Source organism: Lissotriton vulgaris, chromosome 7 (genome assembly GCF_964263255.1).
Source record: "Lissotriton vulgaris chromosome 7, aLisVul1.2, whole genome shotgun sequence".
Taxonomy (NCBI): Eukaryota; Metazoa; Chordata; class Amphibia; order Caudata; family Salamandridae; genus Lissotriton; species Lissotriton vulgaris.
In genome coordinates this window covers 778,689,877-778,707,649 of record NC_141695.1, presented here as the reverse complement: position 1 = coordinate 778,707,649, position 17,773 = coordinate 778,689,877, and the positions used below count along the sequence as shown (strand labels likewise).

Below are 17,773 nucleotides of genomic sequence, written 5' to 3'. Positions count from 1 at the left end.
CTTCACTCACAAGCCAGTTTAGGAGTGAACATATATGCTCAATATCTTACATATTTGACAATACTTAAGAATATTCAGCTGTACCTAAAAATGCAGCTTTGAAATATCTGAATATTCTTGCTCAAACGCAGGAAAATTAGAGGCCAAAGGACCCAGCCCCGATGACACCTGAATGGCAAGGGCCAACCGGTCCTCTGTTGAATAACATTCAGAATGAGAGGTGAGAGCAGGATCCTAGCTACCCAGTACCAAAACATCAGCTGGAGGGCAGAAGTCAATACTTCCATTGACGGACTGAGACCACAGAGCAGGATCTAGCTTGCCCACTTAAAAGACAACGTCCAGAAGGATGGAACCAGCCCATGCACTGGTAGTCCATTTACTGAATAAGGTGGGAGCAGGACCCACAGAATGAGATTCAAGAGCAGGACATGTCACCTTCGTGGCTGCTCGGAGAGGTAAGAAGACACGGGCTCATTTACAAAACGAGGTGGAGTGTATGGTGGTGGCTAGAAACAGCTTGTTTTGAATTGCAGTGGGCTGAACTGGAGTATTTTTATGTACGCATAGTGCCATCTCAAAGCTGGGCTCCAAAAGAGGACCTCCTTTTCTGGGTATCAGTGTGCTCTAAATACCAAGAATAGAATAGATCTGGAAAAGACATCTCATTTTTAGGGTGCTAGCAGAATCCAACCAGCTGCTGAAATGCAGTTAAGAACATGTGTGACCAGTAACTGATACTCCATGAATTAAGTATTCCATATATTCTTATGCTGAATAAATTATCCCAATGTTTGAGGTGAGGTTGTATTGAGAAATAATTCAAGAAGGCATTACAACCTATCGGAAATAGCAATGCACTTATTAACTTAAGTCTGCTCCACAAACAGTAAGACACTGAATTGTAGTAGTTTTATGAAATGATTTTGAATTAGATTGTTTTCCTGACTAAATCACCCAAGCACGCTGGAACCCCACCCTTTTCTTTCTTTGTTGTGCTTCAATTGATTAAGCTAATGTCCGTCTTTCTGTGATGTTGCGAGCTTTTCTGTACTATACAAATTATTTGATCTGGACTGGTTGTGAGGCAGTTTGTGCCCAGAATTTCAAACTGGGTAACTCTTAGTCCGCAATACTGTCTAGTTTTCTTTAGTACCATTATTTGCAATAGCACTTGAATATTTGGATGGTAACAACGCTGTAGAACTTCATATCAAATTATACAAGGCAGGCAAACGTTTTTAATAATTTCTTCCAATGATCCTCTTCAACAACAGAAAATATTTTTCAGTAAAAAACTCTTTAGCATCGACGGACAAAAAGAGCTAAAATAGGCAACCTTCTTGGCATCCCAGTCAAGCCTAATAATGATTGGGGTGTGGAACAACGCTGGTGAGAAAGAAGGGAGGCATTCATTCATAAGTAAGTGAGAATGCCTGGAGACTCCACACATAACTTTTCCAGGACATTCCCTGAATCTCCAGGGGAAGGCTGGATGTACAGATGAAGCTCAAAAAGATGTGCTGTGACAGGGTCGAGGAGCCAAAGTGGTAAGGAGAAGGGATTAATGAGAACTAACAACATTACTACTGGTTGAGGAAAGTGATTAGTAATATCATGTTATTTTGATTGTGTGGATAGTGAGAACAGGGGAGGAGTGGCGAGAGGTATAAGCACAAGACAGACCATATGCAAAGCATGATTAGCTGCAACCACTTACCCTCTGGGTTTTCCACATTCTTTCCATCAGCATTCCGTTCTTCCCTGAGCTCATGTTTCTGCTCTGGATCTGGATCAACGTTCTCAGCAGGAAGTGGATCTTTCTTTTCATCTGTAGAAAAGGCAAATCACTTCACATCAGCTACTCAGCCAAAGTGTAGCAGAGGAACAGAGACTTCAAAAATAAAGAAAAAAGAGCCATGCCCAAATAGTTATCAAATGAGGTGGCAAGATTAGAACAGATTAAGATAACTAGAGGAAAGGTGTTGTGTGCATGATGTTTGCTTAAACCCCTTGAAAAGCATTTATAATTGTACGTCTTTTGCAATGTACAGTAGCATTTAGCAACTTGAAAGTATCACATATGGGTTCTTGATGCCCAATAAAAATCTTTTGTTTAGTGTATATCTTGTGATATGCAATCAGCCCGCTGAGCGAACTTTGCAACGCTCTGACCTAGTCCTTATAATAACACTCACACTAGGGCACAAACTGGGGAGTTCAAGAACACGCAATGCCATTTCTCTACACCACAACATACCAGAGAGGTGCAATGGTCGATATGGTATTACTCTGTCATTTTCCTATACACATTAGATGAATAATAAGAGTATCATTACAGCCCGTTACCTAATAGCTAGTAAATGACTCCTCATGCATAAAGCCTTAGGGTACTCAGAATGAAACAATGTGTTTCTATAGGGATGTAGAACGCAATATTCACTCCATGCAATTATATGCTAAGCCTAACCAGAAGAAGAACAGTCATTTCTATTACTTCACCTCAATTTACCTGGATAGGATGTATTCATGAACAAGATGACGGGTCTGAATCCAACAGAGATTGTAATAAACTGGAAAAAGGGAGGGGGTAGTGATTGACAGAGATGAATTTCACATAGGAGACAGACTCAAGTCCAAACCACCCTTATCACGAGAAAAGCAAAGCCCACACTATTGTTTGTTGATCCTCTTTCTAAAGGCAAGACACTAAGTCAAGGCTTCAGACCACCTACTTTAAAATGGAGCACACTAATTGTTCCAGAAGTATTGTTGTTGGGTGGATCAAGCAGTTTTCTCCAGATCAGTAAATATATTTTTCCATTACATTATTTGCCTGTGAACGCAAGCGCAAAGAAAGGAAAAGATTACTTGCCTAAGTAAAATGGAGCTACAGCTTAGTATCAGTTGTAGATTCACATGCTGGGCGATTAGCTGCCATTTAATGGTCAGATCCAGAATTGTAATATTTTCGGGGAAGAAAATATATAATAGGTGGCATTGACAGATTGACTTCTATAATAAAGGACCACCATTTGTTCCAGACAACTGGGGATACCAAACTGAGCAAACAGAGTAATCTGCAGGAATGGCCTGTACAAATCAGGACGTTTTACTGTAGTTTATTGGTGATAAAATTAGGGTTTCATTCATTGGCTGCAAAGATTTTCATTTAACAGCAAATTCACATTATATATAGATGAGATTTTTATTAAACTTGTCAAAAAATGCCAATTCTCACCATCATGATTTTAAATTAATGTGAGATAATGTCACATGAGAAGAAAATTGTAAAAAGTGAACAGAGCAAATATTATACATGTAACACCATTATTGTCTTTTGAATCACTTTCTAAAATTACACTACATAATTAACTTTGGCACGTTACCATTCATCTATGGCTAGGCATGAGTGTCCTCTGTTTTCAGGTATGCTGCTGCTACTACTGACAAATATTTAGTAAACGCAATTTGGCTGATTTTGTTCAATTGGTTGTACTCTAAACTAAACTTTCTATCAAATAGCGTCGAAAACAGCCATTTCATGAGCCTCTAAATATATGGGACATGAAAGGATGCATCCTTCGACAACAGTAGTCATGGAGACTTGAAATCTTCTTTAAGGGTATTCTTCAATGTATGATGATTTGGGCTGGTTTCCTGTTTTAGTTTTACCCAGTTTGTTCAAGGGTTGTATATCTAGTATCTGTCTGAATGTAACATCTTACTGTGATATGTGAAAACGTGTTTAATAGACACCGACTGATCTTTAGTGTCCTAGCCCCTCATGATCTGATCCTTTCTGTATCTCTATTTAAAATATCTTATGACAATAATTGATGTTGCTTTTTAACAGGTCTGTTATTTGCTGTTTTAATTTAGTGTCTTCTCAAAGACAAAACATGTGCTGATGTTGAGCTTGACACTTCCTTGTCTTGTGCGGTATTTTTCTATAAGATTACAAGAAACTTCCTGCAACCAGCAGAACTTGGCCATGAGCTCTAAACGGCCCCCAAAATCGTTGACAGTTAACCATTAAATCTCCTCCAAGTCATTCAGAAAAAGAAAACCAGAATCCTTCCAGAAGCCATTCTAGAAACCGTGGCCCCTCCCAGTCAATTAATAGTCCTTCGGCAATTCCCTGTGAAACATTCAGAGTCCACCTCCTTTTAAAAAAAATATATATATATTTTTGGTATTTGTACATATAGTACAGAGGGGTATCTTTATATGGGAGACCATCCTGTGTGGCACAAGGTAAGAGGTACATGGTAAATATCTCGGATGGCACCCCTTTATTGGTTATACATTTGTGGTAGGATGAGTGTGGCGTAAGAGGAGAGGAAAGTGTGAATAAGTATGGAGTATAGAGAGAAGGATATTATAAATCCAACACCTAAGCACAAATAAAAAAGTGGTCTCACAAAAGCATCAGAGAAATTCAGCAACAAGCAGAGTCTAGTCACCAAATTACCCACTGATCATATGCCTGCCAGCCAACAAAAAAAATATTCACTTTTGCCCATCTTCCCTCTCCTTATGGGACAGGTGGGGAGTCCTTGTTCTGAAAGTCACACGCGAAAGGAGCATGAAACCCTGTTCTTCCATCGTTAACCGCTGGATCCAAAGCACAAATTGGACTCACTCCCACAGCAAACAGACAGAAGAGACTCTGATACAATTGCAACAGGGAGAGGGAAACATCTATGTCCAACTAATCACCACATGCAAACCACCAGAAGAAAAAGAGTCACACCTCAGGCTCGTCAATGCTCGCTTTGCAGTCTGCCAAGCTCAAGCAAGGCTCACAGCCACCTCTACATATATCTCAAATGTCCTTGTCCCCATACGGTATAGCATATATAACAATTCGAAGAAACAAACATGGAGGAGAACTGCAAGTCACCCATAAATCCTCAAGACTCTGCACTTTCCAGGAACAATAAAGCCTCACATCCCTTCAAATCAACACCTGCACCTTCCACATCTTCGTCTCGCAACCGCTTTAAACCAAAACTACAAACTGAGCAATAGCAACACCATCAAGCAATCAACACCAATGCTTGGCAACTCTTCCAATCTAATTATCTTTATGCCATCCCAAGTAATTCCAGTGGCTGGCCCGAGTAAATATCAGTGGCTGAGCCCCTGAGTAATTACCAGTGACTGAGATTATTTCAAGCATTCTATCCATCATTCTTGTATACTTTACTATGCCACTCTAAGAGGGACGGGTATGTCCAGAAGTGGGTACATTGCACACTGTGCCACTGGAACCAAGCTATAGTTGGCTGGTGAGCCCATAACAAGGGCAAAAGCGGTCCTGGATTGCTTGTGTTCCGGTTCAGGGAGGATCTGGCTCTGCAGTTCGGGCTGAACTGGTCCTACTGGAGCAGGGGAAACAATGATTTTCATATAGCTGGGTCCAAACTGGGGTGGCATGGTGTGCAGAATAACGATGGATCGAGAGGCAGCCTGGGAAACTGCCAGTGGCTTAGATTAATTCAAGCTTTCCATCCATCATTTATGTATACTTCCCTGAACCGCCAGAACTAGCCTACACGAAGGGATGAAAGACGTCGCCAAATGGATGAAGAACAGCCGCCTGAAACTGAACTCAGACAAGACGGTAGTCCTCATCCTGGGACAATCGCCCTCCGCCTGGGACGACTCCTGGTGGCCCCCCGCCCTGGGCACCACTCCCAAGCCAACAGACCACGCACGCAACCTGGGCTTCATCCTGGACTCCTCCCTCTCAATGACCAGACAAGTCAACGCCGTCTCCTCATCGTGCTTCAACACCCTACGCATGCTCCGCAAGATCTTCCGCTGGATCCCATCCGAAACCAGGAAGACGGTCACCTAGGCACTCGTCACCACCCGACTGGACTACGGAAACACCCTCTATGCCGGAACCACAGCCAAGCTACAGAAAAGACTCCAACGCATCCAGAACGCCTCCGCCCGACTCATCCTGGACATCCCCCGACGCAGCCACATCTCCGGCCACCTGAGGGACCTGCACTGGCTCCCCGTCAGCAAGAGGATCACGTTCAGGTTCCTCACCCACGCACACAAGTCTCTCCACGACCTGGGCCCCAAGTACCTCAACGACCGCCTGACCTTCTACACGCCCACCCGGCAGCTACGTTCTACTAGCCTCGCCATCGCCGCTGTATCACGCATCCGAAGAGCCAACGCCGGAGGCAGATCCTTCTCCTACCTGGCGGCCAAGAACTCCCTCCCCATCCACCTTCGGCTGACCCAGGACCATCTCGCCTTCAGGAGACAACTCAAGACCTGGCTGTTCGAGCAAGAGCAGACCCCTTTGCCCTCACTTGTCCTGGCCCTTAGTCCCCACCCTGTTTATCTGTGAACTTTCCCTCGTCAATTGAGATCTAGCTATTTTGTCCGATGCCCCATGGAGCTACCTGGTTTAGCTATAGGGGAGACAGGCCGGGGATTCCCTCCTTGGACGTCACCTACCCAGTCGGTCTTTAGACAGACTTCCTTTCTTCTCTTCTTGTTGCCTCTTCCCTTATCCTCCCTTTCTCACCTCCCCTGCCGCTCTCCACTACTTTTCTCTCTCCTTTCTCTCCTCTTCTAATTGTATTGCATTGTGTAATTGTTGATCTTTTTCTGTTACATTGTTGATTCTCATGTAAAGCGCTCTGAAACCTTCGGGTCTAGCCAGCGCTATATAAAACTCTTTAAATAAATAAATAAATAAATAAATGGACCCATCAATGAAATGGCAGTCACCCAGCAGAACAAAATAACAAGAAACAAGCCAACTTTTGCAGTAAGTAGCCCACCATTTCATTCCATTGCGTTAGTTTACTTCTGGATCAGGTTAGCTTTTGCTGCAGCTGAACTTGTTCTTTTAAGCATCAAGAAGCTATTACACAGAATCCAGGCATATAGACTTCAAAACCATGGTACATGACCTATCCAGATGATGGAAATTATCTGATTACCTACTTTTGCAGCATCACTTTAAACTCACATCTCTCCCTCTCTGATGAATATACTGTAGCTACGTCATACAATCCTATATACTCTTTAGACCCTGTTGTATCACCTACAAAGAAATGACAATCACTGCCCCTAATCTACCTGACAGAAAACAAAATGGGTAATTTACCTTTAGGAGTAGCTTTGCAGCTTGATGACTTTTCTGGATTCACATGCTGTGCATAATCCCGCCATCTAGTGGTTGGGTCTGGAATGCCTATTTTTTCTATTGCACGTCGACCAGCAGTTGGGCATACCCATCCCCTATGTCAGACTCACCTTCCGAAGACCCAGTGCGTGGTCATCATCTCCAGATTATTTCTTCTTCTTTTGGTAACCTGCACCATTTTAGGTCTTAGTGAATGTCATGTTTTGTATAGTTTCTTCACTGTATTTCAAAACTCATATCTCTTCTAGGTTGGTCAGGAGGGTTGGGTGTGAATCCAGAAAAGTCTCCAAACAGCAACACTACTACAGACAAGTAACCATTTTGTTTTGCAGCGTGACTCTTTTCTGGATTTACATGCTGTGCAATAACTACATAGCGGTATTCCACCACCCGCAAGGTTAGGATGAAGTGAGAGTGTTAGTGAACAGGTGTTTTAAGACCTGAATGTCCATGTTGTAAAGTTTTGTGACTGTGTGGCTGGACAACAATGTCACCACCATGTGAGTGGCTTTTTTTCTTACTGGACAATGCATTTGATCTGTCTTCTCATGGCACTCATGCTATATGTAGCATGTTTGGAATTTCATTACTATCTTTCTTCAAATGGTTCCCTTTATGATTGCCATCCCCATGTTTGCAGGAGAAAAGAAATCAAATATTTTTTGCCTTCCTGTATTGTTTTTTTTTTTTTTTTTTTTTAATGGTACATAATTGCTCTCCTGATGTCCGGTGCATGTGCAGACTGTCCAGTTTCGCCTGTTTCTTTACCTCTTCAACAAAACCCCGATTTACTTGGCTGGACAGTCTGCTAAACAGAGAACGGTCTTACACTGGAAACCACTTCAAAAATTTCTTCTGGCCTGCATAGCTTCTATTGCTTTTACTATTTCATAAACATTTTTCATTTGTTACACTGAATTGTCGACCACACCGCTGAAAAGATTTTCAACCATGAATGGAGTGTCAAAAACGTTATCTTACAGTTCACACTTAAAACCAGAAATTCTTTGCCTTGAATGTATGTGTAATATGCTTGCACGCCGCTGCCTGCTGGCTGTATGGGCTGATTCACAAGACGACTTGAAACATGTGTTCGCAATAGTTTTCCCTCTTGTATCCATGCTGTTGGCTCTTCCTTTATATTCATCTGCCAAATGCTGTACGATCTCCTTCTCTCGCATTGCCGATCGCCATACAAAATAAGCATTGAATTTGAATTAGCTATCCTCCATTATGCAGCTGCGGCTCTTTTCATCTTTTTCCTGCAGCCTTTTAGTCTTTGAATAAACAAAGATTAAAAACACTACGTGCATTACTTTATCACCAATTTGTGATGCCAGTTGAGGCAAAACCTAATTGGATTATTTTACATAACATTTAAATTTGTTAAGGTGTTGAAGTGACCTAGATATCAGACAAACTCCCCAAAACATACGTTCTCCAATCCTCAGGTAGTCCCAGATGTAAGAAAAGCCTCATTTTTTCCATGTCACTCTCTATCTCAATATGTTCTCCATCCACCCCAGTAACAGACGTCTCCTAAGTCTTGACCTCACTAGAAGCACGCCTATATCTCCCAGTGTCTCAAAGATGGACACAGTATAAAAGGTTGTCTGTTGTCCCTTTCCCCTTTGTTCTAGCTTGAGGGGCTGCTCTAGCAGAAATGACAAATCGCACTCCTGGTCTGATTAATGAAAAAAAGTCTTAAAATCTTTTTTTCTTTTCAGATTTGGTACCTGCCTGGGAGCGTTTAACGCCGAGAGGGCCAGTGTGGATGAAAAACGTTGCACTGGGTCTGGGCCTGGCTGAGGAGCTGTGAAGTGTAAATTAAAAACGTTTTGGCCTGGGAACTTGGGGACAGATGATCTGCCCAGACAACACCAACCAGGGACACAGCAGCCGACCCTACTAACGGGGCTTTCCCTGTTGAGCTCGGTTTATTTTGTAAAAGTACGTCTGCCCACCAGAAGTAAGCAGTTTGTGAAAAAGCCTTAGTTCGCTCATATACAGTAAAGGCCTCGCCTTTCGAGCGCAGGTAGGAGCGCCGGCCCCGTCAGATGCCGGTATCTTGGGTGCCTTCGCCTGCTCTGGATTAGTACTACTGCCCTTGCCCAAATTGGCGGGAAGATTTGCTGCACACAAACCTAAGGACCAACCAGTGCGGGCTACCAGTCCTTTCCCAGCTCACGGCAAGGATTTCTTTCGCAGCAGCCAGTGAGCGGTTAAGTCCTTTCTGTGCAATTGTAACGGGAACGGGGAGTGTGTCAGAGCCACGCAGACTGGTGGCGGAGAGCCAATGTTAACTACCCGGCCAATTAAAATGGAAGGAGAGCACTTAACCAGCTCTAAAATGAGCTCTTAGGAACATGTTACCTGTCATGATCAGCAGGCGCGGTGTCCCCGGGGAGCTCTCGGGCGGCACCTGACATCTCGCAGCCTCGCCAGGAGAGTGTGACAGATCAGAGCCGAGCTGTCATCCCGCGGCGCCGATGAAGGGCGGGCGGGCGGGCGGAGGGGATTCCCCGGCTCGGAGCTTCGAGACGGGGATCCCCGGTCTCCGCAGCTCGCAGACGTCACCCGCCTCTCCTCCTCTGCCGTAGGCACGGAGGGAGCGCGAGCAGCACTGTCTGCAGGCAGCCATGCCCGTCTGACGCGCCAGCGGGCGCAGGTTACAATTACAGCTCTAAATCCTTAGAGGGGTAAATGAGACCCGCCCTGGGTGGCCAGGAGTGCACGAGGTCTCTAGGGCTGCGCATAGCTGGCTCAGCACACCTCCGGTGCAAGGCATAATGTGTGATCACAATATTCCTTTTTATTAAAGTTAATGATATTTTGATTATAAACTGTAATTAAAAGTATTTCGACGGCACTTAGAGGTTAGGGATCGGCTTACCTTAAAAATAATAATAGGAATGACCAAGCAAGGCAAAAGAGCTCCCAGCCTTCCTATTCTAAACGGGAAACAGGGGGCTTTGTACAGGAATGCCTTTAATTGATGTGTTTTGCTGACTCTATATTGTGGGTTCCATGCACAATTAGTCTCTTTTCTTCTATGTCCTAAACAAAGTTCTGATAATAAAGCAGGGATATGTGCAAACAATGCCCCGAAGGCCCTCTTACTCTGCTCATGTCCCTTGCTTTCTACTGAAGTGCCTCCATTTTGTTCTTCAGGTCTGTCTGCTAATTTACCATGTCTTTCCCAGTCAATGCTGAAGTTTGTTTCGGGATTATGAAGTTGAACTCCCCCTTGGCAGCACCCAAGATTGTTTTTTCTAAAGACCTGGGAGGAAACCGATAAATTAAAATCAATCAGTTACAGAGTTAGTCACTTTCAGAAACCAGTAACTGAGGTGTCTCTATCATTTCTTCCTAGCCTTTGTTGTACATGCTATCTTGGTAGTTATACTTTTCAATCTTCTTATCCGTTGTGATTTTATTTGGCTGTATAAGGTTTCGCCACATCTAGTCTCCCTGGCTTACAGGAGCTCGTCTCACCCTTTCCCGGCCAGTTCTGGCTCGAAGACTAGCTCTAAGTCAAACTCCACCACCTCTTGGCATCCTATTTTCTTTCGCCAAAACCACCTTCATACGCCCTCTGCACTAAATATCACTCACAAGTATTACTTCACTACACCTATCCCTTATGGAAACGCAGAAACCATGCCTGGGCCAGTCATTCCGGTGCCGGCTCGCCAACAGTTAATGCAGTTTTCATTTACTCTCATGCGTCTCACTGTGGACCATACTATTCTACTTTTCTTCCTCACAGCACTGTCACATTCTTTTCCAGTTGTCTCCAGTACTCAATGGCGTTTGTTTACTCCAAACAGATGGCTTTGCATTTTTCTGCTTTGGATTTTAAGTGGAACCTTTCTGAGCACTTTTCTGATCTTTTTATACACCTGAATATATAAGTCTCTCTGGGTATGATCTCAGATGTAGCTCAAGGTGCGATCTAGCTATAGGTAAACTTTCACTTAACGACGTCTCTGCAATGTCATTTACAAATGATAAGATATAACGGTCATAGAGACATACATCTGGGGATAGGATGCACCAAACAGTGGAACAGATAGAAGCTAGAGCACTGCTGCTTCGAGGGATGAGAAGCCACACTTTTGTGCCAGCTATTCCTCCTTAGTAAACAAGAGCTAAGTTGTCAAGAAACTAACAATGTTACATGACATTCTGGTAACCTACCACCAATATCTTCACCAAGAAGGCAGACCTTCCTCCCAGCAGACACCCAATTAACATTCGAGGCATCAAAAGCAAATACAGTTCTACACTTAATCCCATCATTAAATTTCAAACAATTTCCCCCCTACTACTCTTAAGCAGCTCACACCCTGCAAGTAGTGCCGTAGAAATCTTCAATGTATAAATATATTATTACAGTTCTTGTCCAAGCCAACAGGTGACAACACATCCCTCCAAACATTGAATATGATTGACCAGCACCACATGAACGGCCACACAGGTAGTTCCTAACCCACATCACAAAGCTACATGCCATACTGATGATACTTAGCTTGCCTATCAGTTTTTATTTTGTGTGTGAAAGAGTGTTTTAGACTTGGAAATCCAAAAAGACCACACTTCTCTTTTCTTCGATTGAAGCCCCTAAGCCACAGAGCACAAAAGCAGAAAATCATAAGAAATAGGAGAGAGTACTGTCGTAACAGAATTCAACCACATACAACCCACCTCCTAAAAGAGCTAACATTGTTAGTCCTTCAGGTTCAGATGAAATTTAGAGTAGCCTGGCTCAGTCTACACGTTTCTAAACACCTAATTGCTCCGCAAAGTACCCACATTTAGAAACAAGTAGGCTGTGAAACACTTTTCCACAGAAGCAGCATCTTCCATCTGAAATGTATCACCTTCTTTGTTGTGAATCCAACCATCTGCATCGGAATTCCATAGGAAATTAAAAGTCTTCCGCTTCAGAAGCTTCCTAAAAGTCAAACAGTAATTTTCCTTCACTCCATTAACTATACACTTGTACAATGGTGGCTTTTTACTCAGTTGTTGAATGTCCACTTACAATTCCAATCTCTTGGTTCTCTTCTTTATTCCGTAGCCCACTCCCATTCCATTGTCTACGCTTCTTTGCATTTACAGTTGCAAGACTTGTAAGACCCCATTTCCTCAAAAGAGTTATTTGATGTAAAGCACAGAGATATCCAATGGGGGCAGTGCAGCACTATAAACATCAACTAAATATGTAATAAAAACAAGCATTACACTGTAATAATGTGTGACATTTAGTACTGTATTGCTGCATTTATAAAGTGTGGCACATGTCCACGTATGGTTCTGGAGCACCGCTCTCGTATGGGTAGCAAGCTACAATGTAAGGGACTGCATGGCTGACTGAATGCTGCATTTGTTGTGATCACTTAGGTGTCACGGGAGTGACCAGAGATGTGTGCTTGTTTTGTCTAGTGCCTAGCAGTGTGATAGAGGAGAAGTTGTGAGGGATAGGTACAACAGTATAATTACAGTTAGAACTAGAGCATTTAGGCAGTACTAGAGCACCATCCTAGCTGGATGGATGGCATGGTACTATGTATGAGTTGATGAAATGGAGGGATAGTTACAGAAGGCCTAGCAACGCAGATGAAAGGCACAGATGATGCAGTTTAATCAGTGAAAGGATGTAAGACGGGCAAGAATGGGAGTTGGTACATAGGAAGTAGCCATGCAACATTTTTTAAAGGGAGAGATAATGCAACTGTTGTAGATTATACATCCGATGAATGTGGAAAGGAGTAGAACAGCTGTCATTGCTGGGAATTTGAGGCGATACTACGCATTCTTTAAAAGGTCAAATTTCCAATGGCAATGGAGGCCAACATTTGTGCACGGGTTCTCGCCCCAAGCGTCGCTCATGCTAACCGAAGAGTCTTAAAGGTGAGCGAGCCCTACTGGGATCATGGCTCAGAACCTAGCCAGCCTATCACCCTGCACGTGCAAGGGTAGAGATGAAGAGCTTGGTAGTCTGTTGCACTGATAGCACTAGAGCTAATCGGCCTACCGGTGTTACCCTTTTGTGTTCACTCTTCCATGTAAGCCCAATACTTTCCTTAGATCCCAGAGATCCTCGCTCTTTATAGGTTACAAGAAGAAGTATTCTCCTGTCCTTCCAGAATTTTCTCCCAAACAACTTCCATTTTAATTATTAGCGATGTAGGCCATTTAAGGATATAAAAGAGAAAATGTGATGAAAGGAGACTATCCCTGCTTCCACTGTTTCGGCTAGAACTTCATAGTACCCATTTGTCCCATTATGGTTGGTCTCCTTTTGCTCAATCGTAGTTCACATCTTCTCTACGTGACCCGTACTAAAAACAGTTTTTATATGTCTCCACAAGTTTGTTTCCATTCTTAACTTCTCTGCCGGGTCCATTGCCACCCCACTCCTCCAAATAACTCTGCTCTCGCCTCTATAATAAGAGGCCTTTCACCTTTCACAATAGGAGCCAACAAGTGCCATTTCCTCTTCTAGGCAACTGTTTATTCAACCACTGAATTCTGGCTCCAGCCAACAAAGGTTGTTGACGGGGTCTCCTGGATGCAGCAGCTCACATCCAGTGGAGCGGAGCATTTTCCTGACTTATCCTTCAAAGAACTCTGGCCTTCAACACATGAAGCCACATTTTAGCGAAAAAACTCAAATGACTCTCTACTACATTAAGACGTTTTTCAAAGTCATGGGCTAGCCTTCCTGATACTCGGGCAGTTGTTGCCATTTTGTGATTCAAACATTGCAAAGATATGAACTGAACTCTGCCTTTATTAGCAGTAGAAGGTGAAGTAGGCCAAGCCCTGTTGACCATGAAAAAATGAAACTACCATCGTTCAAAATTAAGGCTGGTCGCCTTTAAAGGTAAAGTATGGAAAACACTCTCCTCTGCTGTTCTGCTTTGTTCTTTTATTCCTAATTGCGTATATTACTGTTCTTCTGATTTGTTCTTTTTGGGGCAACATATTTTCTTCTTAGCTGCTTAGGTACAAAGCCTTAGTCTTCTCCCCTTTTTGAATTAAAATATTGGATCTTTAGCACTTAACGTTAACATAGTTGATAGCCAGTAGCATTAAATAACATGCTGTTGGTTTCTTCACAGAATGCATTCAATGTTTACCAAGGAGGATATTTAATCGAATGATATAACACAAATAATGTGAAATAGACAAATATGTGTTTCCCTTTGGCCATATGCGGATATGTGCAGAATTTGGACGAACTCTAGGAGATGACCACAGAGAGAGACTGATACAACAGTGATATGATCCAATTCTGGAGAACAAACCCAGCGCACACAAAGAGACGAAGATCGGTAATAGGTCACCTGAAACTATACTGAATTGAGCAAACTTCTAGGGCGCACGTGTGTCAGATGCTTTTGCGGGGCCTGTGTCAAAATATGTGATGGGGACCAAATATCATTAACACCAGTTTCAAGGTAATGTAGTGGTGACTTTGTTCCTGCTTGCCGAGGACCAAAGGTGAGCTTTTTCTCTCTCGCTAAAGCGCCCGGCGTGTAATGTTTCCCAGGATTCTATGGCCTTACTGTTTAATCTAGATGTTTTTGACCTTAGTAGTTTATATAGGTATGACGTTTGGTGCCCAAGTTTGTTTAGGTTTGTCAGGTATTGGTGTATTGTTGGTATTTCTTTGCTTAAGCCTGCTTTGGTGATTGCCGCCTTAATTTTAAGAAAGTTATATAATTCTATGTCTGGGAGGTTGTGCTTCCATTGTATGCTGGCAAAGGTGGATGGAGATCCGCGTTCCTCTAGTTGGGATGCGTACTGGACCCCGGCACGCCTAGCAGCGATCGGGCTCATAGACAACGAACTATGTCGGAACTGTCAGAAACAGAAAGGAGACCTAGCGCACACGATTGTCCACTGCCCTAAAGTTAAAACATTCAGGGCGAAAGTAAGAGATTTCATCAATAATATAACAGGGTACACTCCACAACTAGACCACCTCAGCATAACAAACGCCTTCATGGCCCCAGAGATACACTCTGCCAATGACAGAAGCCTCATTGATCTACTCCTCACGGCGGCAACCAAGACAATTCTCTCTAACTGGAAGGACACGGGGAGGGCCACTTTCAGAGTCTGGTTCAACTGGGTCACCTTCCTAAGGGGTGCGGACAACATAACAAAAAATCAAACACCACAAGTTGGACGGGGCAATGAGATGTGGCCCTCCCTGGACAAATACCTTGACTTGCAAAAACCGCAGTGAACGCACCACACCGCCAGACACCCTCATGGTCCCTCCCCCACCCTCCCCCACCTGGCACCACCCGTCAGCAAACTCTGTAGTCATGCAACCCACAACACACCACACTCGTGTCCGTTTCTCCTTTTCTTCTTCTCGTCGTTCGTCCTACTTACCTCTATACACTATCTCTTCCGCCCGACGGGGGCAACGCATATGAACCTGTATGTAACGCCGAGGTTTCAAGCTGTATATGTATAACCAGCACTCAAGCGCCTCAGCAAGCCAGTATGTATCATTATCCATGCGTGTAACTACAGCAAACCAGTATAGCCTTTGTTTCGGCTTACTCTGTACTGTTGTGTAAAACTTTTTATAATAAAATCTTTTGAAATAAATAAATAAAAATGTACAAAATGACAGTCTAGCACTTGGCACCCTCTAGTGGTTTTAGCAATCAGCTCCTCACCATTATTAAAGAGGTTTGACTCCAAATGTATAAACTGATTTTTCAGCACGGACATTCAGAAAGTGCTGCACTGAGGAATAAAGCCGGAATAAAGGTAGTTTTTTTAATACTTTGTATTCTCTGAAAAAGCAATCTTTTTCCCTTGCTGCTTTTCATACATCTTTAAACAATAAAATACGTACGTATTCTAATAGTTAAAACATCTGATGTACCATGAATGACTGCCGTAACCTAATTTCAGTTTCTTGTATTCCATCCAGACTCATGTAAGTATCTCTGGTCTATTCCACCATCTTGATAAAGAAGGTGTACCGTGTAGAAATACTCTTAGATTAAACCAGGCTCTGCAATAATCATAAGAATGCAGACGTGGTCCTTTACTGACATCTGATATATTCCTTTACATGGACTCCCATTTAATGTCTTGCCTTCAAACATGATCCTAACCTCTAACTGTAGGAAGTTATGTCTCCGCAGACACTAAGTAACACTTGGCAATTTTGTTTCCGGGATGTTCTTATTTATGAAGCCCCATAAACTTGGCTTGACAGTTTGGGCTGGACTGTTCCAATAAAGCACAGGGTCAAAACTCATTTGCATATGTCCAGGTCTAAACTGTGGTGGCAAAAGAATGATGGATTTAGCCCAGATCAGTTGACTGGGGCTGAATGTTTGGATTTGTTCTACATTCGGTCCATCAATTGTGTGTCTTTTGCCCCATAAACAAACCCACACATGCTAACAAAAGGTAAAATTGGGAGATCAACTTACAAGTGTCTGACTCTTTCTCCTTATCTGGAATTATTTCTGGTTGGTGGAGATCAGCAACCACACCGTCACCTGCAGCTTGCTCCATCTTTTGGTTGTCTTTCTCAGCTTGCTGTCCATCCGGGGGCTGTGCCTGAGGGTCTGGCTCCAGGTCTTTATATGCTGGCTTCGCCTCCAGCCTGGAGTCGCCCTCTGGATTCTCTTCCTTAGGGAGATTTTGATGCAGATCTTTCTCATGTTCAGCTTCTCTTGGATCATTGGCGCCAGGCTCCTTGTCTGGGACCTGCTGTTCCCTCTCACGCTCAGGTAAGATCTGCTGTTCAGCAGCCGCTTTCCCCTCTACTTCTGCGTTTTGCGCAACTTCATCTGGCTGGCGTTTCTTTTCTTCCTCAGACTCTTCTTTGTCCTGCCGCTCATCCACCAGCACCTCGTCGTGCGGGATTGGCGGCTCATGGCGATGGGCTTTTTCAACAGGCTGAACAACACCTTAACCAAAACAACCAAATTGGAGAAAAAAAAATGCTATTTAAACAAGCTATCAACACAATATCACAAATTAATGCACAGAAGATCGGACTTGAGAGAACATCTATGAGAACGCAAGTAAGATCTTTCACCCTTTGCGTCACACTTGTCCCAAAGTGAATAGTAACAAAACCTTCCCACTCTTTGGTGGGCTGTTGACCAGCCTCAACCAAGACACCAGTGAGTATGCTGTTCACATCAGTGACAACCAGCATCATGATTGACACAGAGCCATCAGACAGATGCTGATGACCGAAGGAATATGAAACTGAAATTCTCACCGCTCTCAAAGATGTAGTAATGTTGGAGTGGGGGCATAAGGCAATTCAGCCATAAAGAAAGATGCTGCACTGGTGCAAAGCTTATCTTCACTAGTCCTACTGCGAAAACACAGCTGCAGTGAGAATGACTATTTAAAGAATGAATTGCTTCAGCTGGTCAACATGACAACCATTTAAAAACACGTTTCCAGAACGTTGGTGGAGTTACAAAAGTTGAAATATCTATCCTTACTGGCTGCCTGTTTCCCCTCCCTCCACCCTATTCTTCACGCAAATCTCCCAAACAGGAGAATATTGCTGGCGCATTA

The 17,773-nt window shown here is 43.3% G+C and overlaps 1 protein-coding gene across 3 annotated transcripts in view; it reads right to left on the bottom strand.

The window, feature by feature from the left end:
- The window catches only part of SLC38A10 (solute carrier family 38 member 10), a 394,443-nt gene that overhangs the window by 65,088 nt on the left and 311,582 nt on the right, over window positions 1-17,773 (bottom strand). For all 3 annotated transcript variants that reach the window (XM_086931014.1, XM_086931013.1, XM_086931015.1), the window contains exons 13-14: window positions 16,663-17,145; window positions 1,721-1,831 (exon numbers count right to left, since the gene is read on the bottom strand). In XM_086931014.1, the coding sequence (XP_086787140.1) occupies window positions 1,721-1,831; window positions 16,663-17,145 (594 nt within the window). The remainder of the gene's footprint in view (window positions 1-1,720; window positions 1,832-16,662; window positions 17,146-17,773) is intronic.